The sequence below is a fragment of the Pectinophora gossypiella genome, chromosome 19 (assembly GCF_024362695.1).
Source record: "Pectinophora gossypiella chromosome 19, ilPecGoss1.1, whole genome shotgun sequence".
NCBI classification, from domain to species: domain Eukaryota; kingdom Metazoa; phylum Arthropoda; class Insecta; order Lepidoptera; family Gelechiidae; genus Pectinophora; species Pectinophora gossypiella.
Genome location: NC_065422.1, coordinates 9,452,590 through 9,479,172, shown reverse-complemented (window position 1 = coordinate 9,479,172; position 26,583 = coordinate 9,452,590). Strand labels below are relative to the sequence as shown.

The 26,583-nt window shown below is 39.1% G+C and overlaps 1 protein-coding gene across 4 annotated transcripts in view; it reads right to left on the bottom strand.

The window, feature by feature from the left end:
- LOC126375680 (synaptotagmin-10-like) overlaps positions 1 to 26,583 on the bottom strand; it is a 157,172-nt gene that overhangs the window by 42,335 nt on the left and 88,254 nt on the right. For all 4 annotated transcript variants that reach the window (XM_050022760.1, XM_050022759.1, XM_050022761.1 and 1 more), the window contains exon 4: positions 1,861 to 2,004. In XM_050022760.1, coding sequence (XP_049878717.1) covers positions 1,861 to 2,004 — 144 coding nt within the window. The remainder of the gene's footprint in view (positions 1 to 1,860; positions 2,005 to 26,583) is intronic.

Below are 26,583 nucleotides of genomic sequence, written 5' to 3'. Positions count from 1 at the left end.
CGCATGTAAGAAAAGTATGTTACCTAGATAAAGAGAACCACTAAATAGTCCTTTACGGACAGATCTTTATATTATTATGATGTTTTAAAATATTTATTGCCGTTATAATTTTAAAGATGTTAAGTCCGATTAATTGGAAAAATGTCTTTTTATTGTCGATAAAAAAGAAGAACGACCCCAATACGGCCACCGGGTGAGAGCCTTCAGCGCTCCCCATTTGTCCGGCCAAGTAGTTAATGCCATCTGCGGCAAATCTACAATAAGTCACGTCAAAAAAAAAACGGCTCATAGCAAATTCGGTTCATAACTTTATCACGCCTACACCGCTGGGCCAATTTGGATGAAAATTGGCACATATATAGATCGAAACCTACAGACGGTCTTTTCGGGAATACCAAGAATGGACTTAGTACAGCGATAACTAAAGGAATAATCCACTCGTGTAAACTGCATCTGTGTTCCGTATAGCCGCACCCCGGACACGTCATACAAAAAAATAAAAAAATATAAAAAATATTTATTCAAAAGACACGGTATAGCATTGCTTATTACACTGCGATATCCACACTAGGCATGCCTGTGTCGTGGGTACCACTTCAGAAAACTGTTTACTAGGACTATACCTGTCAGGGAACTACATACAAATATATAAATGAAAAGAATAAACAAGAAATAAAGAAAAACCTTCTCTTCTTCTTATCGTGTGGGGTATAAGGTGGAATACCAGCCACACCAACTCTGGTATCAGGGTTATGAGTGAGGCCGCCAAAGGCCCTTGACATGGCTTGTGTGGGGACTTTGGTAACGATTACTACATCAGTAAATAGTAACCGTGACCAACGGCCACAACAAAAAAAAAACCTTATTTTACACAGACATAACACATTGACGTTATCGTACACGCGGATCTGTGTGTGAGATGTCTGACGCGATTGATGAATAAAGTAAAACCGAGGGGGGTGAGGTAAATCTAGCTCAGCCGTTGGTGGGGAGCGGAGAGTTGCCGTTCTATAGTAATATTCCTTATTCTATGGCATACTTCTACATCAATGCCATCATCGGGCCAGAGTGAATAAGCCAATTACGGACTTGTGTTGGTTCATAGTGGTTTGAATGCATGTCTACTCCAAATAGGCTTTTAGGTCTCGTATAAGCTAAAATAGGCTGTATAGGCGGAGAAGCATTTACCCTAATTGAGAGTGTTTTAGCTCAAGTAGCTTGTTGAGAAGCCTCACAGAGGGAGATAGGTACTATACTATTATTGTAGTATACCTAACTGCCGGCTTCCCGCGTATGTTGGGTTGTGAAACCAACGACCGACCCCATCAACCCATCATGGTTACTATTGAGCCGCATAGGCTCATGTGGTGACTACATACTTTAGTAAATGGTAGTCGAGACCGACTGCCTAACGTCCCCTCCGAAGCAGGGATCATCATACTTTCCGACAATCGGGTGATCAGCTTGCAACATCCTAACCAAGGGATCGCAAAGTAATTTTTGTAATATGTCCTCTCCACCGGGTTTGGAACCCAGGGTCTTCGGATCGTGAGTCCAATGCTCAACCACTTGATTACAGATGCCGTGGATATTATTACTAGTTCGAAAATAAAACTAGATAAAATGTGACAATGATTCGGTTCTTCACACCATCTGAAGAATTCTTTAGGAAGTATAATAATCATGTTATATTCTGGTGCCCGGACAATTCTACCTGATCTTTGAAATTAAATCAAATCCAACACATGTACAGAGCATAACATTCCAAAAAGTCGGCCTTATTGCACTAAAACAATTTCTTCCAGGCCACCAGTTTTCAGTTGGTTTTTTTCCTGAAAAGGACGGAAAAGCAGAACTTACCTTGATAAGACCAATGGACGAATCAGCTCGCTCCAGACTGCAGATGCTGAACTGGATGGAAGGCAGGTCGAGTCGGTGTGACAGTTGCCGCTGGAAGGTCTGGTGGCGGGTCGGCACGATCGGCAGTGTGGTCTGACGTAATACCTACGACAATTAATAATAATAATAATAATAATAAAAAAGTTTATTTAGGTAAATTGTTATGACATTAGTATAAACCACTTTCTTCTATTCCGTGGTAAACATAACGGCCTCCGTGGTCCAGTGGTTGAGCGTTAGGCTCACGATACGGAGGTCCCGGGTTCGAATCCCGGTGGGGACATTGTCGAAATCACTTTGTGAGACTGTCCTTTGTTTGGTAAGGACTTTTCAGATGATTCCGTGCTTCGGAGGGCACGTTAAGCCGTTTGTCCCGGCTATTAGCCGTAAAAACAATCCCTAGTTTGGTTAGGACATCATAGGCTGATCACCTGCTTGGCCGAAAGTAAGATGATTGGTGGTTACTGATGTAAATAAGTAGTCATTAGTAACCCTGATACCAGGGTTGATGAGGTTGGTAATCCACCTCACAACCCACACAAGAGAAAAATAATATACCTAAACTCTATAACGGTCAAGCGATTGAGAAATTTTCAAAATTAAAATTTAATTTAAGTAAATTAATAAAAATACTAAACTTAAATTAATTTTTATTATTTCATGTTTAATTTAATTTATTTTTTACTTAAATGTTCATATAAACCAGCATCCATAACTCTGTACAACAGTTACCTACAATTTTGCATACCCTGTAATACACAGTTCATTCACCCTATATAAATCTTAGCAAGACACGTTCATAGCGTCTGGTACCAGAGCTAGTACAATAATAAAATTATGTTCCATTTTAAACCAGATTGTTTCACATAATTAATTTAATTAAATACTCGTGTATTCATAAACGGTGTGCCCAGTATAAAGTACCTACCTAATATATTCGTAAGATATTGATATATTGAGTTACAATAGCAGTTACGTGGAACAGACTAGAATTATTCACTGGTATATATTGGCATATATAATTATTAACAGCCTCCGTGGTCTAGTGGTTACAGCGTTAGGCTCACGATCTGGAGGTCCGGGATCGATTCCCGATGGCGACATTGTCGAAATCACTTTGCGAGTGTTTGTTTGGTAAGGACTTTTCAGGCTTGAATCAACCGATTGTACGAAAACTAAAGATGATTCCGTGCTTCGGAGGGCACGTTAAGCCGTTGGTCCCGGTTATTAGCCGTAAAAACACCTCCACCAACCCGCAGTGAAGCAGCGTGGTAGAGTATGCACTATACCCCCTCCGGTTGATTGAGGGGAGGCCTGTGCCCAGCAGTGGGACATATATAGGCTGTCTATCTATGTATGTATGTATATACTTATGCCACTTCAGAAAACATTGTTTTAGGTGATAATAAATAAACTTATTTCACAAACACATCAATCACTTGTGATATACCGAGCGTAATATTTTCTAGAGAAACATTCACATTATGAACAGGGGGGTTCAAATGGCCACATCGAAGCAATTCATCTAAGAGAACAATATTACAATTTGACATTTGCGCATATCAAACGTAACTGCGCAAAGCAAGCAAATGTCAAATAGCAATATTGCTTTCTGAGATGAATTGCTTCGATGTAGCCATTTTAACCCCCCAGAAAACCTTTACTTTTAAAGTTGCCCAACGCTAAATGACGCAATGATTTTTCATTTTTTAAAACTCATCACATAAGTTCACCACTATATCCCAATTGGGGTAATCAGAGGTACATTTATCACAAGATCAATTAAGTACACACGTCTCACCGAGCTTTTTGTTAGACCAACGTGATAGGTAGTGAGCCGTATCGCCGTCTATAATGGTCGATTTAACTTACTAGCTGAATGTAACGCTATCTCAGTTCAGTCGAAACTACGCGTAAAACCCAAATTTTAACCTTGACTTGAAATTGCCTGCCTACTTACAAGACGACGTAATTTCTAAGCTTTTGTGACTTAATTTTAAGAAAACGGCCCTAATACTCCCTAAATTGTATTTAAGCGGTGTGAAACGTAGAGCTAACTATTTCTTATGGAGGTTCTAGAGTGATAAAAATTTAAGATGTTGACGGCAGACGTTGTTTTGACTTACTTTTTGTAGTATAACCTTAATAAGCAAGAATTTTCTAGAAAATATATGTCAGTAAATTCAGTGCATTGTCATGTTTAATAATCGCTGAACTCAAATGGCAATATTGCACTTTTAGATAAATTGCTTCAATGTGGCCTTTTTAACCCGCTGGTAAGTCTGTACTAAATCGTATAGAAATTCGAGTAAATGAATTAGTCTATTTAAGTCTATTAAGAATTAAGGTTTTTAGACCTCTGCAGGCTATGTCACCAGGTCACCATGGAATACCTCGGCCGCACCACCAACAAAATGTATGCAGTTGTAAAAACGCAACCTCATTTGATGTCTTGTGAGTGTCTTAAGACGTAGCGTTATATGTGACAAAAAAAAGGTAGAAGCATAATTAATTCTTAATTTTTGTTCCCTAATACGCAAGAAGGACAAAAGGCAAGATGATTGGACACTTAATAAGATACGACGAAACTATTTAAACATGATAGAGGAAGCTACAAGTAAATAGAGGAAAAGGAAGACCAAAACCAAGAAGAGCTTTCATGGAACAGATTAAAGAGAAGACGAAGGAAAATCTTATAAGGAAGTAAAAATAGACAAGAATGGAAAATGCTACACTGATAAGAGCGTGGCTCTTAAATTAGTGTGTGTGATACGCAATTAAACAACAGCACATATTCACACAAAGCCTTTATTGCTTCAAGACGTTAAAGATATTTATACACGTAATTTCAACCACCTACGTATTCACTTCGAGCTATGAATAACTTTTCCTCGGCAATTCCACTTCGTTATAGAAACTAGGTAATTATTTTGCAAAGTTAACCAAAAGGTCCTTTTCGGGACAGAACAAATAGCCAAGGGCGACTTACAATGTTAGTCCAAAATATCAAAGGAATTATGTTGTAGGAATTATATTACTTATATCACGGCCTTAGGTTGTTTAGAAGAATTTCACTTCGTCGCTTTTTGTCGCTCCCGACGACCCGATTACTCTAGCCATAGAGGCGGCCAATCAGCTCGCGACACCAAACACTTCAGGACCCCGATACCGACCCCGCCGGCGTGGTCGACGATTTCCTCCAAACAGCGCTTATCGCTATCGACCCACTAGAGTCGATTAAGTCTTTCAAATATTTTTCCTCTCAGACGCCCTGACACAAGGTTCGCGCCCAACTGGGCACCTTCAGGCCTGTTGTCTTAAACGTTGTACCGGATGAGAGCACTCAGCGCTCCCCATTTGTCCGGCCAAGTAGTTGAATTCGACTTTATGAGTTTGAATTCATGTTTGGATTATAGATAATTGATATCACGTGGTATCCAGGGTTTGTGACCGATTAATGGCTATATGCTCGCCCTCTATTGTGAAGTTGGTGATTGTATATACTATATACTATGATGCTATGTGATTATGTTGTATAACCGGACTTGATGAGGGGCAGGCAGAGAGGAGTAAACGCGCTCGGTCTGCGATTGTTGAAGTTAAGCAACTTTCGCAAAAGCCGTTCATAGGATGGGTGACAACAAAAATAAAAAGTTTTCATCTCGAGCTCCTCCGTGCTTCGGAAGGCACGTTAAGCCGTTGGTCCCGGCTGCATTAGCAGTCGTTAATAACCATCAATCCGCACTGTGCCCGCGTGATGGTTTAAGGCCCGATCTCCCTATCCATCCATAGGGAAGGCCCGTGCCCCAGCAGTGGGGACGTTAATGGGCTTATGATGATGAACCGGACTTGTTAATATCGGGCGACGGTAAACTATACGGTGCGTTACAAACAGGGTGCAACTATAGCTTCTTCTATCGTGTGAGTTGTGAGGTGGATAACCAATCTCATCAACCCTGGTGTCAAGGTTATTATTGAGTCGTCGAAGGCCCCTGTCGTGATTCAAGCAAGGACTACGTACTTCCTTCAGTAAGTAGTAACCGGAATCAACGACTTAACGTGCCTACTGAAACACGGGTCGTCCTACTTCTAGACAATCAGCTGATCAGCCTGCAATGTCCTAACCAAACTAGGGATCACAAAGTGATTTTTGTCCGTAACGGGATTTGAACTATAGCAAAGAATAACTCCGCCCTCCACCGATTTGTATGTTGCGCCTACCTCTCCCCTTCCAGGAGGAAGGGGGAACGCGCGTAATATGTCTCCCTCGCAATTGCACGTTAGGTTAGGTTAGGTTAGGGAGTGTCCTGTGTCTATCAGGCCATCCACTACCGGGTCGCGGAAGCATGCTTCGGCGATTCCTGGGTCCCGGTAACACCGTGGACGGGACGGAACACCGTTGGGTTTTAGTGGGTATACCGGGTGGCGACACCCGGGGAGTCCCACATAACCACGTCGCCCCCCCCCCCCCCCCGGGTGGCGTGGTATGCGTAATGCATTTCCAAACGTTAAAAAAAAAGGGAGTGTCCTGTGTATAGTCGCGTCAGTGCGATTTTGAAACGTGACTCAAGGTTCATTGCTCAAGGACCGTCCAAGTATAATCTTATTAATCACTGACACCGTTTCTGTACCCGAAAATTAATTAATTAAACCTTGTCGTGGATTCCTTTACAAGAACTTATAAAACATAATCAATTATATTAGGTAGGTGCAGAATTAATAAATTCATTTATTAAAGGGAATCAAATAATTCGTTTATTATGCCTGGAAAATTCGCGTGCCATTAGTATAATTATGTTTTTACATTTTCAACCGAGATGTTTTAGAGAAAAGCCAGGTCAAGGGTAGTCTATACCGGTGAGCAGGCATAAAGACTTTGATGAGAGTGTGAGGGTAGTAAGTGGAATTCCGTAGTCTCTGCCTTCCCGAAGGGGAATGCCCGTTCCGCATAAATATGCGTGATCTTATTGTATCTAAGTAGCATTTTAATTAAAGCCTAGCAATTTAAAGCCTATATACGTCGCGTTGCTGGGCACATGCTGCCTCTCAATAAATTGGAAGAGGTGTGCATACTCCACACACTAATCCAGTGCGCATTAGTGGTGTTTTTGCTATGAACCCGCGACCAACGTCTTCACATGCCGTGTGCTTCCGTCAAAGGATGGAATCGGAGTGCCGAACAGAGCATAGTAACCCGCTAGCCACAAGTTGGTAGCGTGACTAGGGATTCACGATCCACTTGAGACATGTTAGAAGTTGTATACCTATATGCGTCTCGCTGTGTAAACTTCGATAGCGCGTTTTAGGACTGCATTATTGAATGTAGAGCCATCTGTTGCATGTGGGCGGAACTGGCTAGTCAACTAGTTGGGTCCGCCACAGAATCATCTCAGTTTTTCGGACAATCACATAAGTAAATCTGCAATGTCTGTGAAAAGTGATTTCGACAATGTCCGCAACATCGCCTGTTAATCGAATAACTTTAATTAAAGGAATTGTTTCAAAATATATAACAATTACCTGCAATTAACCTTTACAAAGTTAGAGACAAACTTGGCTATAAAAGCCTGTAATGTAAACCTGTTTTAGTATAGTAAATGGAGGTGATTAATAACAGACTGGGGACCATTTATATCGTTTAGTCGTCGGTGGGTAGATAAAACTTCTCACCCTCGTCTAGACAGCGACAGGTTGAGGATAGTGCCTATGATATAGTTAGGCGGTTAAAGAGGCCACATTGAATCAATTCATCCAAAAAAGAAATTTTAATTTGCCATTTGACATATATTAACATTGCGCACTTACTTTTTTTATGCGCAAATGTCAAATTTATGGAAAGGCGATTTGGATGCGTTTGAAGGGAATTGGTAAGACTACTTGGATAAGGAATTGTGGAAGAGGAGAGGGGAGGAATTTGCTCAGCAGTGGGTCGCGATAGAATAGAGAACAAAGATACAAATAGAATAGAACATAAATAGTTTAAAACACATAATAACGGGTTTTTACCGCGTTTAAATCAGGGATATGAGACTCCCAATATTTCGACACTCCACTTTAATAATCCACAAATATTATCGACAGAACGTCATTAATCCCCAGACTCGTAAAAGAGGCTATTGAAATCAGAAAACACAAAAAAATATATATTATAGAGAAGACTTTAAGGGTTCAAATTATCGAGCATGTGGAATACAGTGGCAGGTGTTGTAAAAAGCTCAAAACGGCCTAATGTGGTGACAAAACGTGAGGACACAGAGAGTGCGGTTTGTCGTAGTGAGTTTGGTGCGAGTTCAGATGGTTCCGAACATTCCGACATCAAATACAAACAAGCGGCAAAGAAATAGGGTAGACAGATATGTCTGCCCCTAGAAAATTATGGATCTACCTACTCCACTCCAATCTCATCAGTCATCCCGTGATCATGGCACTTGCAACAGTGTCGAAATATCGGGAGTCTCATATCCCTGCTTTAAACGCGGTAAGAACCCGTTATTGGTGCTAATTCCTGTAAATACCATCTAATTTTATTTTAAGTTATATCTGTCATTTTCTTATCCGCCGAAAAGGAAAGGGACGGGTAATCGACAAGCATAAAATTTATGGAACACACGTCAATTTTAAGCACAAATCTAAACCAACCGTCTAAAAATTTTACCATGTCAATAACCCGACACAGTTAAGTAGACAGCACGTCAAACGGATTGCATACCAGCGACGTACCGTTTGATTCGCCCGGGTTATTCATTCATTTACTCATTCTTCCTAAAATTAAGAGCTGTGAATCATCCGTCCCTTTCCTTTTCGACGGATATGAAAATGACGGATATAACTTAAAATAAAATTAGGCGGTGTCTGCAGGAATCGGGGCCATTATGTGTTTTAATTATGATAATACGACGTAAACTTAAAACAATGTAGAAATAGTTTATTATAAAAGGCCACACACAAAAACAAGACAATAAAAATAACATCATTTAAAATTTTCACAAAACAATTACGAAAAAAGCGAAACGGCAACATTGCTTTTTAGATGAATTGTTTTGATGTGGCTCTTAAACCCAAAGTCGTTCTATCTTGTCGCGGACTATTATTTTAAACCGGCTATTATCTTTAAGAGCTTCAGAGAACAGTACCCAATCCATATAAAAACACGGGCTTGGTGAAAATATTGGGCAGAATAGCTCATCGTAGGGCGCGGCCACAATTTTGTGATTGTATATGTCACCGTAAAATTGTAAATAACGTTAGATTATAATCTATCTCGCGAGATTCTGAACTGTCGAATAATTGTGAAACGTAATATACTGCTTACAATTTAACGTATTATTATTCGTCAGATTATAATCTATCGAAGTAAAACTGTTAAATCACAATCTTACAATTGTCAAATTGTCAACTGTCCGACGGCTGTCCCTGATTGGTCGGCCTTACAGTAGACCGTTCTGTGTCCATAGAGTTAGGAATAAAACACAGGTGTCAGTCAAATAAAATAAATGCTCTTCAAGATTGTGAAATCAAGTACGTATTTATTAATTATTTAGTAAGTAATCAATAATTCTGACATCACATGGTAAGAAAAAATGTATCAAAATTAAAAAATCTGAAACGTATAATTCAGTATACTTTTCGTGTGTAAGATAAACATGTTGGCGGCATAGGGGTGGCCCAAGGGCCACCCCCGCCGCACCCTAACCTACTGTTATGCCTTGTAAAAATTATGACAAAACACTATTATTCTAAAAAAGAATTATGGATATCTATTTATTAATCCCAAAAATAAGTTATACCTAACAAACCAGTATTCGTAGATGTTATTATGGGAAAGTAAAACTATTATGCTAAAAAACGTTATGCAAAAAGGATTATGATAATTAAAATTATGACAAAAACATTTATGCATTTTAAGAGAATCCCAAATTAACATTATGCTCACTCTAATAGTTTTGTAACTCTATGGTATAGCACGCGAGGTGCGTTTCGTATCACAATTTGACGGTTTCACTTCGATAAATTATAATCTACCGAAAAATAATACGTTAAATTGTAAGCAATATGATACGATTCATAATTATTCGACAGTTCACAATCTCGCGAGATTCAAAATCGATAGATTATAATCTAACGTTATTTACAATTTTACGGTGACATATATAATGTAAAAGAGCCGATGCGATGTGACTTAAGGCCACGCATGCTTGCCGCATCGAGCCGATACATACATACATACATAAACTCACGCCTATTTCCCACCGGGGTAAGCAGAGACTATAGAATTCCATTTGCTCATTTCGAGCCGATAGATTGAGTAGTTTAACAAATTCAAACTGTAAATTAGATATCGACCCCTCACACAATAAAATTTATATACTTAGACACACAGAAAAGCCTCCCGTCGAATTTTCCCATTTTCCCTAGTGCCCCACATATGGGACATGCACAGTGAACGTGTTAATAAGCCCTAGAAGATAACAGCAGCTTTAAAATCAATACCGCGTTTTGTAATAGATAAGGTGGTAGAAGTTTTATAACGTTTGAGCAAATATAGAGAGAAAGTAAAAAAAAAAACTGAAAGCGAGCGACAAGGAACACCGAATCAGGTTTTGGGTTGTCACAGTACATTTAACAGCAGAGTGATGTTAGCAAATATCAGGGTCTGTCTCAATATTCAGTTGTCTTGTTTTTTTTTATCTAAAAAGCTTTTCTTCCGCTTTTTTTTATTCGAAATTTCATATCTATATCAAGAACGAGATGTTTGTAGGATTTTCCTGGCTATGTCAAAGGTGTCTAACAGGTCGGAAACAATACCAAAAATTCACAGCACGTAGTCCTGTTGGCCCTAGCTAATGGTGCATATTAGTAATCATTAACCCAAGTCGTCTTTGGGTGTAAGTCATGTTAACACTTTCAAGGACAGAACGTCTAATGAAGTTCCGATTCCAAGTTGTCATATTCTCATACTACCTATTATGAACCATCAATGACCCATGGTCTCTGTCCGTGTCCGTGTCTGAGAGGGTTATACCTTTCACGGACAGAGATCATGGGTCATTGATGGTTCATAATAGGTAATATGACACATTCCTTACTTGCTCTTTGTAACTTCTACGTCTCTGCGCTCTACAAGAATGTGATGCAGCCTTAACACGTTCATTGTGTAACTGAAAGATATCAACCCCTCACGTGCAATGATATCTTTCGATAAACACATTAACATTTGTATACACATTAAAATATGTACATAGACACACTATGGCAAAAAAAACAATCTGAAATTTCTCCTGTCGGATTTTCCCACTTTCCCTAGTGCCCCCCATATGGGACAAGCACGTATGAGTTCCAAGTTTATTGCCTTATATGTGGTTCATACATTTTGCACTACACGTATAATAAGTCTTACGCTTTCATACATAAACAGCGTCATACAAAAATACGACGAAAACTAGACGCTAACTTAACTATACAATCATACTCAGCGGTATATAGATTCTATATATTATAATCGTCAAAAATTGCGTAGGTACGCTCGTTATCTTAGCATCTACAGCATTTTACTAGCATCTACAGCAGCTACGGTGCCTTCGCGGGTTGGAAGGTCAGACAGGCAGTCGCTTCTGTAAAAAACCGGACCTGTCAAATCTTTAGGGTAAGTAAACGGATCTTTTATCTTTCATCATCTCCCGATGATGTTAGTTAAATGAGTCATAATAATATTAAATGTATCTTTGACCATCCCATCAAATAGGTATGCGTGACTTTATGATTCCTATAAAATTATTGTTAAAAATAATTATTACAACGGTACGTTGAAACTTTGAGGGATGATTAACCCTTTCATGGACAGAGACCATGGGTCATTGATGGTTCATAATAGGTAGTATGAGAGTGTGACAACTTGGAATCGGAACGTCATTAGACGTTCTGTCCATGAAAGTGTTAAGACCATTATTATTAGTAGTCATCAAGTGGAATTTTCCGTCGCAAAAGTATGGAAGTGAAAATAATATTTTTTTTATTATTAGTATTCGTACTATGTCACTAACACCCTATATATTGATACTAGCTTTTGCCCGCGACTTCGTCCGCGTGGCGTGTTATAAAAGACAGAAAGAAAACGGGATAATGCTATAGAGAAATGATCATGTTAAATCTACGATACTTCAATGGTGTTATGAAGTAATGTCGTTCTTGTATTGACAAGCATCTTCGTGAGATTGTATTTCTGAACAGTAATTTCACTCCCGCATACCACGTCTTTGCTACACAGTCTCTGTTTGCCTGTTTGATGTACTGTATACACATTTACAGGGAAGACAAACCGCTGCGGGGTTCCTTATTAACGGAGGTAAGGAGGCTTAATGAGTTCAACAAATATTTGTTTTCTGTCTCAGGTCCTCCTAACGAACTCACAATTAAACTGTCCCATTCTACTTTCGATATTCGCCCCGAGATGGAGACGATACTGCGCAAGGTTATAGTTTATCACTCTAACGCTCAAATAGCTCGTCGTTTTAGGAACTTTGAAGTAGATATTATAAGCTGTTATGTGTGTTGTTGTGTAGTATATAAATAGTTATAATTCTATTTTTCTGACCTTCCAACCCGCGAAGGGAAAACCAGCCACCGTACTGGATTCGAACCTGCGACCTTAAAGCGAGAGGCAAGCGTTCTACCAACTGGACTACCACAGCTCTACATAATAGTTGATACACAAAAATTATACAGGAAATAAATTAAATTACCCACATTACGATGGATATCAGACTCAAATGACATAGCACGTGTATCCATTTTCATTTTGCCTCTAATATTATGTATAATTAAGAGACATAGGTATTTCTGTTGAGTTTTCCTTATCAACAATAATAAAAGGCATTTATTATCTGGGTTTCCCCCCGCACCTCCATCCGCAGCCTTCAAATATCGAATGGAAGAAAATAAAAAAGAAACATTAGAGTATAACACAATATTTGGAATATAAATTATGCGTATGAAAAAAACATTATTAAATCCACCACAGGCTTCGTCAAAAAGGAACTAAAAACAAGAATAAACCATAAAACCACAAAAGTTTCGTCAAAAAAAAAACGAATCAAATGTTTCGTGATTTGTTTCGTTCGTTTCTTATTTAAGTACTAATTACTCGTATATATCGCGTGCGGAGTATTTATTCCACTTTTTCTTCCACTTAGGGATTAGTTTCCGTAATAAAAGTTATATTTTCTTCCTTGATACTCAAACTATTTCGATGCTAAATTTAACCTTTACTACTTCCGTAGATTGAACATCAACGCTCAAAAAGCGGGACGCAAAGTTACTGTTAATATAGTGACGTTGACAGTTCCCACTAAAATTATTATTTTAGTTTAAAATACACTAAAACAAGTACCTACTCCCGGTCAATCCGAGTCGCAGTATAACCCGACCGCGTTACGAATCACCACGTGTTAATGTACGTAATAAGACGATGCGTACTTTCTTAATTTGACACGATATTATTGAGTGTATATACTGCTGTGTACGAATATATAGCTAAACAAGCGCCAAGTTTTCCCCGCATTTTTGTATCAAGCGCTGTATCTACGGTAGTGATAAATCAATGGTAGAAAAGTAACATACAGACAGAGTTACTTTCGCATTTATAATATTATAGTATGGATATGGATAGGACATGTCATGATGCCTGATTCAACTTATTTATTTTGTGAAACCCATTTATTGTGCATTATTTTGTGAAACCCATTTATGTACATTGTGGAGAACAAATAAAAAGATCTTTATTATTAACTAATTTAGTAAACAACAATCATTGCTGAGCATAGGCCTCCTGCCTTTTGCACCACCCTTTCCGATCTTGCGCTAACCTCATCCACAAGTTTCCCGCCCTTTTTCCTTTAATATTAAATTAATTATTCATATTTTTATTAAGTTATTTATAATGAATATACTGTTAGATAACCATTTATAAATTATTAGGATAAAATATAGCACTTCTAACTGGTGACACCGAACAATATTCCGTAAAAAGAATTTCACACAACCACTCCGCAGCGCGTGTCGAATCAAAGTGAGCTCCGCGTTAGCGACTCTTCTCTCCATGCATGCAGAGAATGGTCCATGGCATAGTATAGGAAGACCAGAAGGCTCTGCACGGTAACATCGCGCGCGACGCGAAATATATCGAGCCCTTCGACCAATAGCCGTTTATCGTCCATCTACGTCGATAGCATTCGTATCATTTATTGATCGAAGCCCTCAATATAATTCGCGCCGCGTGCGGCGCGGTTGTCATGCAGACCCGGCAGTTATGCTCAAAACTAACAGCTAGCTTTTCAAGGTTAGCCCAGCTGACGACAATCTGAGACAAATAATCTTATATATCAATATAAAATAACGGTCAAAAAAGACAACTATATAAAAAACCTACTCAGGCGCCACTTTACAGTAGATAAATACCTACACTCATTAGATAACTGCGAGTGAAACGAACTCAACAGTATTAGGTTGCATGCAAATAATCTTTATACTTTTAAAATTCAGCATGTAACCTTAAAATGTACCCAATTTTTATTTTGAAATAAACAGTTTATTCAAAATCAATTTATTCAAACAATTAGAAACAAAACAAACACATCTTATAAATAAAACACCTCCTCCAATGCGTCACATCACACAAAACAATAAACAGTTAAACAGTACGTGACAAATAATAGTAATTAAACAAATTAGTCAGTAATTCTCTTTTCCAATAATAAAATTTACGTCCTTGGAATGGTAACACTTGACACATATATAAAAATCATTAAAACTATAAGTAAATTTTTACAAGTTCAAAACTTCCTTGCAAAGTAAATTAAAAACATTGGTCGCGGGTAATTTATTTTTTCCGAAATGGCAACGCAGGGTACGATGACGTCAGCTGGGCTAACCTTGAAATGTTAGCTGTCACTTTTGAGAATACCTGGTTTTGATACCATGGGATGGTTAATAAAGCCTTGGATGATCAGTTGGCTAACAGGCTGTTACTTCAGCTACAGCAGCGTCATTTAGTTCTGAGCTCATCCCTAACAATATATTTTTCCACTATACTTCAGAAACTCGCGACATAAGGCCCAATAAAGGTCATTCCTCACAAACCCTCAGAGATTGAATCTTGATTGAATCATCCACTACGCAGCTACAAATCAACCGGGTACTCAATTAAATTATAAGAAAATAAACTAGCCAAGAAGTCACAAAAGATATCAAACTCCCTAATGTAATAAATCCATTAAAATAATGCTCCAAACAGGATCATGCTGGAGAAAATACCGAGAATGGCTGAAGGTAAAAACTTTTCTCATAAAATTATAGCTGAAATATTGATTACCGCTTAAGAGATAGAATTATTCAATTATAAAATTATGTCCAAGGTCAAAATGAAAGAATGAAAAAATCAACTTTTTAGTATAGTTATAGTAAGAAAGAAAGAAACATTTCTTATATACAGGGTGTTAGTGACATCTTAACGAAAACTTTGAGGGATGATTCAGGCCATGATTCTGAGTTGATATCAAGTGGAATTTTCCGTCGCAAAAGTATGGAACGGAAAATAATTTAAATAAGCTCTAAAATTTTCATGACTTCTCCGACAGGAAATTCCACTTGATATCGACTCAGTATCATGGTCTGAATCATCCCCTTCAGTATTCGTTACAGTGTCATTAACACCCATACCTACTTGTATGGCTACTGTATGTACTAGTATGGGGTGTAAGTGACATCGTAACGAATACTGAGTGGGATGATTCAGCTGATTATTCTGAGCTGAAATTGTACTGAAATTGAAAATAATTTAAAAAAACTAAAAAAAAAATCGTGAATTTTGCGACGGAAAATTCCACTTAATATTAACTCAGAATCATGGTCTGAATCATCCCCCTCAGTATTTGTTACGATGTTACTAACACCCTGTATAAAGAAGTAGGTTAGGACGCCCTAAGTAGTCAAACGAATTTTGCATAGTATAATATATACTTTAAAGGTATTCGTTGCAAAAGCAATATTATAAAAAAGCCCGTCAAGGAGAAACTGTGACTTTGCAGTTGAAAAACTATTGTTGCCATACATTGACATAGGTCGCGATTAGTTTACCGACTGCAAATAAGTTTGTAATCGCCAAAAACGTATTTTTTAATCATAATCATTAATCATAATCATTTATTGCAAGTCACAGTTTGGAACGTAGTTTGTTTGTTTTTATTGTGTTGGAACAGCGAATTGTCAGTTTTCGGATTTTTTTCTTTGCTTTTACTGTAATAACTTTCATTTCACCAAATTTCGTGATTCAAGGTCTAGAATGAGGGACTTTCCAGGCTAGGTTCACTAAAAACAGTATAGATGGCGTTGTACAGCTTTAACCTCTTAAGACCGAGATTTCCAGACACAATAGTTTAACAATGGGGTTTGGATTTATAAAGAACATTCGGTCTTAGGAGGTTAACGTGATATGTTCTCATTTCTCGGGTACATAATTATGCCAAAATATAAAGTCATCGAAGAAGCATATAGGTATATAAAAATAATAAATAAAATTGTTGATTGATTTTGGATCACATTATGGACAGACTTATATTGCTTGTCTTTATTTAGATCAGAATAATAATGGGTGAAAGATATAATTAATGGTTAAATAAACTTACCTTGTGAAGTTTGACCATAATTATACTAGTCGCTGCATCCGAAGAGATTCATGTTTACCAGGTAGTCCATTCTTCATTGTACCAGGCACCGCGCACAACTTCAGAGCAATAAAAAGTAAATCCCCACTCCCCTCACCCCTCTGTATATCTGTCAGTTCCGTGAGCTGTCATTTTTTCAGAGCCGATTCGCAAAGACAAAACAGGGGTAAGCGAGGGTTGGGAGGGTTCATGAATCTCTTCGGATGCAGCGACTAGTATAATTATGGTCAAACTTCACAAGGTAAGTTTATTTAACCATTAATTATACGTCGTCGCTGCATCCTCGAGATTCATGTTTACCAGGTAGATGCTTAGCGCTCTTTGCGATATCATCAGAATCAGAGCTGGAAGGCTGTGAAATGGAAAGATTATTGTTACAATCAGAGTAATTTATTGTATTACCTTTTGTTTAACAATCTATTAATTGGTTATTACCATGTTAATCAGAATCACAATCAAACACTACCTCTGCAAATGCGCTTTCGTTGGTGTTGCTAATCGTTGGTCGATTGTAAAATTTTGCAAAGACTAGAGAGCTGCCGCTCCAACCTGCACTCTTTTTAATAGCCTCTATTGAAACGCCCCTACGGTGTGCTACAGATGTAGAAGCATGACGAGTGCTGTGGCCTGAGAACACCGCAGTGTCGATGCCGCTTTCACCCAGTGTCTCTTTAATCCAGCGGCTAATAGTGCTGGGAGTAGCATTATGATGTGGCTTTCTGATTGTTAAAAAGAGGCGCTCGGTAATTTCGGTACGTCTTAGTGGTTTGGTAGCGTTAAGGTACGCTGAAAGCGCATTTGCGGGGCATATTTCCACCCTATGAGGGAAGAAAGGAATCACTAATCTAGGTATTGGTCGCCCAGGGCCGGAAGTTTTCAAAAGATCGTTGATTACGATTTCGACGGAGGAGTCTTTAAACTCTATATTCGATAGACGGATTAAAGACAATGTCTGTACTCGTTGTCCTGAAGACAATGCGAGGAGAGTGGTAGTCTTTTTGGTTAGCTGGCTCAAGGGAAGCTCCTCGTTGGGGTACCAATGGGATACGAAATCCAAGACTGAACTTGGATTCCAGGTATTGTGATAACGCGGCAGGCTAGGTCGCGATCTAAAGACTCCTCTGACAAACCTTGCAATTAGATCATTTCCACTCAGTGATTTGCCGAATAAAAGTGAAAGCGCGGAACGGTAAGTATTAATACAGGAATATCCAGCGCCCTTATGAAATTGACTTGACAAAAAATCCAGTATATTTGGTATATTAACTTTGAAGAAGTCACATTTATTTTGTTTACAAAATTCCCACCATCTTTTTAATACCACATCGTACTGTTTAAGTGAGTTTTTAGACAGTGATGCTATCATCACTTCTATTGCATCTGGCTTGAGTTTTTGTTTCGAGTACTTCGACCTGATACAAGGCACGATACCAGGGTAAGTGTCCTCCATAGTGGGTGCGGATCCCTGGAAGGAGATAACAGTAAATTTTGATTTGGATGATGAAACAGTGGGTCCGCGCACATTAATTTATTGAGCAGCGGATACCAAGGCTGACTAGGCCAGTGAGGTACCACAACAATACCGCAAGCTTGATCTTCTACGATTTTCCGTAGGCATTTCAAAATCAAAGAGAACGGTGGAAACGCGTAAAAGAATTCCGCAGCCCAATTAATTGTAAAGGCATCGATGTTCGATGCGGATGGGTCCCTCTTCCAAGAGATGTATTTTGGACATTTTGCATTTAAACGTGATGCAAATAGATCTACTTCGGGCCGACCGAAGTTTTCAGCAATAGTTATAAAAGTTGTTTGAGAGAGGTCCCATTCGATATCGACATTGGTGCACCTTGACTCTTCGTCAGCTGCAGTGTTCTCTTTTGATTTAATGTACGAGGCAAATACGAATAGTCGCCTTTCCTCGCACCATTGCCATATATCGCGAGCGATGTCATTTAGATATTTGTACTGAACACCGCCCATTCTATTAATGTACGAAATGGCAACTGTATTGTCTATTCTCAATAATAGTTCGGTATTGCGTAAATCGCGTGCAAAGCATTTAAGGCCAAAGAAAGCTGCTTTCAGCTCAAGATAATTAATGTGGAATTCCTTTTCTTCTTCGTTCCAGAACCCGTTAGCTCGTTCCCCTTTACATACGGCACCCCAACCTGTAAGGGATGCGTCAGAAAATATTTCTAAGCTATACGACCCGCGTCTTATTGGGCTACAGGTAGACTTAATGTGTTGTTCCCACCAGTCAAAATCTGGCTTCAGGGAGGCCTCCAAGGTCATAATTCGATCATATTCTTCTGAGAATTTTTTTAAGGCTAAGAATTTTGCGCTCTCGAATCGCTTGGTGTATACCCAACCGTAATCCACTGCAGGGCAAGCTGAAGTGAGAACTCCTACAAACTTAGCGAAATCCCGTATAGGTAGGGAAGACTTTCTGGAGGTTAGTTTTACCAGATCTAATATTTTTTGACGTTTGTTGTTTGGAAGACCTACGGTCATGTTTTTAGAATTTAGTTCAAAACCTAAGAAGGTGCGGATCTGGCTAGGGATCAATTGGCTTTTTTTTGTGGTTTATTACGAATCCGAGCGATTCCAAGAGTTCCGTGCAGTTGCGGACACATAAGTGGCATTCTTCGTATGTGTATCCTAAGCAGAGGATGTCATCTAGGTAAATTACTAATAGACAACCTTTGCTACGTAAGTGAGCTACGACAGGTTTCAACAGCTTTGTAAAAGCGTACGGAGCTGTACATAAGCCGAAGGGCAGACACTGGAACTCATACGTTTTTTTACCAAACCTGAATCTTAAGAACTTTTTATATGAATCGTGCATAGCTATTGCGAAATAAGCGTCTTTAAGATCGATACTGGCCATGTAGCATAGGGGTGACAATAGTTTAGTCGCAGTTCTAAGATCTTCCATCTTGAAGTGCTCTGTATCGATGAATTTATTTAATGATTTTGTATTTAAAATAAACCTGTGGGTACCATCACTTTTAGGTCGAAGAAATATTTTCGAAATGAACTGATTTTTGGTATCGCTACAAGGTGCGATGGCACCCATGTCGATGAGTTTTTGAATCTCTGCACGTAACATCAGGTGTTCTGTTCTTGAGAACTCTGTATTAACCGGCTCCGTATGCTGTATTACGGGTTCCTTGAAAGGAATTTTGTAACCTGTTACTATTTGCATCACGACAGGGTCTGATGTAATAGTTCGCCACGATTGAGAAAAGTGTTTTAGCCGACCTGCATGACTCACCTCTACTGAGATTTCTTGTTCGTCGCTTTGGGGGCATTCTTCGATGATGTCTGGTAGTTCTGCCGGCGATCCGACGACTGGCCCGTCCGCCTCGACTGTTGGTAGTTGGGACGATATTTGCCACGCCCTGTTTTGCCCCCTCGGAGGCCTTGGCGAGGAGGCCCTCTCCAGTTTCCCTGGCTGGAGCCTTGTTTTTTGGAGGCAGAACCATCAGTCTTTTTGATTTGGAGACCTGATCTCTCAGCAGCTTTTAATGCTTTGATTTTCTCCCCTAAGCCCTCTCCGTAGAGGAGGGTGTCTCTCTTGGTATCTTGGATAAGATTCAGGAACTTTTTGTCTAAGGTGGGTGTAATCAGTTTCTGGCGATTAACCGTATTCTCGTAATGCAGGTCCATGAGTATTTGATTTGTCTCTGACAAGGTTTTAATCAGATCTATCCTATCCATGTCACCCCCAATCAGATCTGAGATTGTGTTTGTTAGATTGGCTATACCTAGGCCCAGATGATGCTGAGCCTTTTCCAAGCGCTTATCCCTATTCCGAGCCGACTCCGTTAGTACCGCTGCTATCTCCTGATTCAATTTAGGGGCTTTAACCAAAGTGAAGTTAGCGGGTGTGAGGACCTTGTCCAGTAATGCTTGCTTATGGTCTTTGTTGAGCCCCTCCGATAGTATGCGACCCCAACGTTCAGAGACTTCGCATTGAATTTTCGGACCCAGAATTTCGGGTTTGCCTTTGGAGTCGCCCAAAGCCTCGAGTATATCGTCTGGTAGGTATGCTGGAGCAATCGTGGCCTCAACGATTTGGGCACCAGAAGTAGGGGCCATGTTTTCTACAGGTGGTGATGGAGAGCGGCGTCCTTCGACCGAGTCCTCCTCGGACCTGTGGACGTCAGCGGCCGTAACTACGGACTTGGGTCTCTGAGCCGTGTCAGATTCAGCGGAATCGTGCGATATGTCTTCGCCATATTCTGAAATACGAAAGCTGCGGTCGTGATCTCGTCAAGACACAATGCAGGAAGTCAGGGACTGTAATCTCGTTACAGTACTGTAAAAGTAAGTATGGCCACGTGGGTATTTAAGAAACAAAAGGACTGTAATCTCGTTACAGTACTGTATAAGTAAGTATGGCCACGTGGGTGTTTAAGAAATAAAAAGACTGTAATCTCGTTATAGTACTCAATGGAAGCGAGAATGTTCCAAGATTTGATGACTGTAATCTCGTTACAGTACTGTACCATCCGATAGGTATCTAAAGCGATGAATTTTGTAGGTATAAAATGACTGTAATCTCGTTACAGTACCGTTTAAGTTTATTACAAAGTCATGGGTAGGACCCGAGTTAAAATGATCGTCATCTCGTAACTATACTATGATAATGATCAGCTTAGCTTTGAGCATGGCTTGGGGTAGACCATGATCGCGTCATAGTACCTAGATTGTTTGTTTCATAGACTAGTATAGTATATGACTATGTTCCTAGTGGGTAATAATAATAAAGAACACACGGCTGTGCTGAATATTTTATGTACATAAGCACTTTGTTGTTGTAATCACTTTACATTAAACGAATATAAGTTCTATTTGCATAGTATAACTATAATTGCGTTAAACACGAAAGCAAACCGGTGTGTTATACAACTCTGCCTACCCCTTCGGGGATACAGGCGTGATGCCATGTTGTGTTTGTAACGCGAAAACATAATTCCTTATTGTTGAATGGCATCGCAAATAGGTAGGTAGGTTAAGCTACCGAAGTTCACTAAGCTTAAAAATCATAATAACGCGATAATAACTACTAAAAGAAGATCGTTAATCATGTTTCACTTGCATAATATATGTTTATATGCTTAATTCTTATTTCATATTTGGAATATTACGGTTAAGAACAGTAATGTATTATAAGTTATTTATCTGAAGGTATTTCGAAGAAATATTTTTCCCTCGGATCGCGGTAACGAGGATCGTTCACAAATTAATTAAAGATGATATGATAGGGTACTAACCTTCCTCGCTGTCGCTGTTATCCGTATCGAAGTATCTGGAGATATTCTTCTCCAGTCTCCTCAGTTTTTTACGTAACGCGCGCGGCACTTTATTACGTTTTCGTTTAGGCATAAGTACTGCCTTTAACACTTGTAATAATAAAGAAAAGAAACGAAATTCGCTGGTAATCGAAGTTATCGATCGATGCGTCGATGCGTCGATGCCCGCACAAGAAAAACGAATGACAGCTCACGGAACTGACAGATATACAGAGGGGTGAGGGGAGTGGGGATTTACTTTTTATTGCTCTGAAGTTGTGCGCGGTGCCTGGTACAATGAAGAATGGACTACCTGGTAAACATGAATCTCGAGGATGCAGCGACGACGTATAATTGTGGCTGGGTGTAATAAAAAGGGTCATCATTTATATCCAAAAACAAAGATAAAAGATGCACAATAATATGTCTGTTATCCATGAAAGTAGAAGGAAAACGAAAGAAAAATAGTACAAGGCCATCTATATTGTTGATTTAGAAGCCTGATTTTTTACAGACATAAGCATTGGATGTTACTTAATTTCAACTTGATACCTCCACGTGAAAAAGATTCTCGTCCGAGAAAACAGACAAGACTGACGGACAACAAAGTGATCCTATAAAGGAATCCATTTTCCTTTTGACCATGGACCTCAAACGGTAATGGGATTTGGCCAAAGAGCGTGGTGAAGCCGTTTCCGTGGTAGACCATACCCCACCGATACAATACAAAAAGGGCCGATAGTTGGCACAACGTTCGTGCCCCACCCATCATGGTCCACATAACACCAGCGTCGTGGCTCACGCCGCGACTTGTGCTGAGTGAGGCCATTTAATCTCAGAACGTCCACCACTTTTTTCGTCCACACCTAATGATCATTTCGACGAACAACGTTTTTGCTTTGCTGTATTTAATTGTTTTGTGTAAATGATCAGCCTGCAATATCCGAACCAAACCAGTTCTTTTTCTGATTACGAGAGGGTAAGTACTTGGCGAAATTCTCCGCATCCATGCCCCCTTTAACGATTGGCACATCATCTTCCCTCTTTGCAATCCTACCTATAACTAGATGCCTTCCCACAACAGGTTAGGTTAGGATGTCCCCACCGGGATTCGAACTACTACTACCGCACAACTGGACCAGGAGGCCGTTAAGTTATAGCAATAAGAAAACTGATTCTAGGACTAGGGTTCCTTTGTCCTACTTCTTATTGTCCTATTTTTTACGTTTTATGTGCAACAAATACAAATTGCATGCGTATAATATGCAAATTATCTACACTATTGTTTTCGTACCAAAAAAATTCTATTCTCTGCCAGAAGAACAAAAATCACAAAAAGCATTTTTCAGCACATTCTCCTTTATTTTAATTCCACCCCGTATGGCCACAAAGACTCTCAAGGTCTTCACTGATTAAAAAGCCCAGAATGGTACAATGGACCCGGATAAAAACGAAAATTAATACGAAAAGGCGAACGGAAAAGAATTTTCTAAATACCTCTATTAAAATTTGTACTTTAATACAATTCAATTCAATGATTTATTTCGGACAATTCACTAATCCATAATTACAAAATCAGAATACTAAATTACAATGGAAACGTGACAAAATGTCAAACATTTTTCTTTATTCAAACACATAAATAATTTAAATAGAAAGAAAAACGTTTTTTGATACTTTTAGATTTGTCTTTAGTAATCAGAATTTTAACATTTATATTTGACCTTGGAAACTACCCAAATTAAAACTTTACGTATTTTGCCTGAGCTTGAGAGTATAAAATAAATAAATCAAGAGTGAATCAAACAAAAGCTTTAACTTTTGCGGGTAAACGCAAAAATAGTGCGAACTCTAATTTCAGTTGCGAATGTATTTTCCTCGACTTACACTCAGCGCCTTGTCTGAGAGGATAATATTGGAGAGAAACTGGTTCTAATTCCTGTAAACATCATCTACTAAGTAATTTTATTTTAAGTTATATCTGTCATTTTCTTATCTTCCGAAAAGGAAAGGGACGGGTAATCGACAGGCATAAAATTTACGGAACAGACGTCAATTTTAAGCACAAATCTAAAACAACCGTCTAAAAATTTTACATTGGCCAATAACCCGACAGAATTATGTTGACAGCACACGCCAAACGGTTTGCATACCAGCGAGATACCTTTTTGATTCGCCCGGGTAATTTATTAATTTACTCATTCTTCCTAAAATTAAGGCCTGTGAATCATCCGTCCCTTTCCTCTTCGGCGGATAAGAAAATTACAGGTGTAACTTAAAGTAAAATTAGGAGGTGTGTGCAGGAATCGGGGCCACTATCTACCTAGCCAGCGGGGTTAGTAACACGCCGAGTGAGGCCATACAATGCGTTGTGGGCCGTTGCGACGCCTGCGTGCTGACGGTCTGTCATTCTACATCACAACGATGTGCCGTACGATGCGATGCTACGTCATCACTACATGAACATAAGCTCACGACTATTGGGGTAGTCAGAGGTACAATCAAAGAGCAAAAGTGCAGTCGCTGAGCCCAGCGAGTTATTTGTAAACAGTGGTGAAATTATGAACCATTAGTTGTCATAATTATAATGTTATCATCATCAGCCCATTAACGTCCCCACTGCTGGGGCACGGGCCTTCCCTATGGATGGATAGGGAGATCGGGCCTGAAACCGTCACGCGGGCCCAGTGCGGATTGATGGTTATTAACGACTGCTAATGCAGCCGGGACCAACGGCTTAACGTGCCTTCCGAAGCACGGAGGAGCTCGAGATGAAAACTTTTTTTGTGGTCACCCATCCTATGACCGGCCTAAAGTTGCTTAACTTCAACAATCGCAGGCCGAGCGCGAAAACCGCTGAGCCCCCGAGCTTCTCATTAATTATATAATTATATTAATTATAATTTGTCTATTACAGAAACGATATTGCAACCAGGAGATCTTAAGTGCAACCAGTTAGTTTATTACTTTGCAAGAAACTGATTGGGCTTTTGCACGTTGTCCTACATCCATCGCAAGATGATAACCTTCACCTCGCCAAACTTTCTGTTAGACCAACGTAATGGATGGTGAGCCGTATCGCCGTCTATAATGGTCGATTGACTGCTCATAATTCGTGTTCCTCTCATCACTAGTACGTTTAACAAATATTTGTAACAATGGCGTTACGTCGACGCAACGCAACGGAACGGCAACAACCTCATGGCCTTTTGCAAACATAACACACCATAATAATAAAATCCGAAGAATATTCGTCGTACTAGACATGATCCAAAGTTTTGTCTTTCGACTGAAACTCTGTACGTCGCACGTCGTACAAAATAATGTAAAATTATTCATAAAGAATGTTGGAACTAAAAGCTAATACATTTTAAGCAGTGCCAAGGCAAATTGACGGATTGTTTTTGTTTTAACAAGTCGTGTTTGGAGAGTAAAATATAGATAAACACACATACTTGTACACACAAACTTCGCAACGCTGAATTAATTGTGCACTTTAAAAAAGATAGAAATTTCAAATTTTTTTTTAAAGAAATTCTGGTCCATATGCTGGCCATTGCCATTCAACGCGGTAATGCGGCTAGTGTTGTGGGCACCTTTGCTCCGGGAACAGTGAGGGGCGGGTTATTTAATGACTAGTTTTTAAGTTTGTTTTTGTGACGTATTAAACTTTACATTTATATTTGAATAAAGAATAATATTACTTTAAAAATTTATCTCAAGAAATCCTTATTTTTACGGTCTATTAAACGATATAGAGAAGAGAAAGAAATTTAATTTACTTATTTTAGGCGACATGGGCAGGTGAAAGATTTTGAAGGCAAGTGAACGACCACCTGTAAAGTTATATTACTTCGGGTCACTTATTTCAAACAGTATAATCACCTCCCAGACGACGTCGTGTCCACCTGGGTACCCTCAGGTCTATAGTCCTATTTTTTATCACGACAAAACCAAATTAGCACAATAGACAAACTGACAAGCTGGAAGAATGTTAAAAGACTATTAGAAAAATATTTCAACGTAAGTAACTCATTCGAAGTGTCTTGGGCCTTTTAAGACGATATGTACTGGAACGGCAAGGCAGCTGCAAAATATTTGTGAGCTTATCATAAATGGGGGTTAAAAAGGCCATACAAATAAAAGCAATATTGCAATTTGACATTTGCGCATATAAAAGTAAGTGCGCAATGCAAACACGTGTCAAATAGCAATTTTGCTTTTAAGGTGAATTGCTTTGATGTGGCCTTTTTAACCCTGGCTTGCGTAGAGGTCGTGTCTTGGGGGATAAAAAGGCCACATTGTTTCAATTCATGTAAAAAATAAATATTGCAATTTGACAGTTGCACATAAAAAAAGTGAGTGCGCAATAGCAATAAATACCAAATACCAAATTTGCTTTTTCAGATGAATTCCATCAATATTATAGCCCTTTTAGACTCCCAGAGTAGCATATGCGAAATCTTAGACATAATTAGCAAGACATTTTTATTTAAAATTAATGATGTTTGGAAAAAGTGTATCAAAATCGTGGCAAATGGAAAACCAACGGCTGCATATTCATGAGGAATACTACTTAGCATAATCTTATGTGTAAGTAATATGAGTCACAGTGCAACCTGCTATTATGTTTGCCCTTGAAAGGTCTTATTATTGTCATTCATTACGTC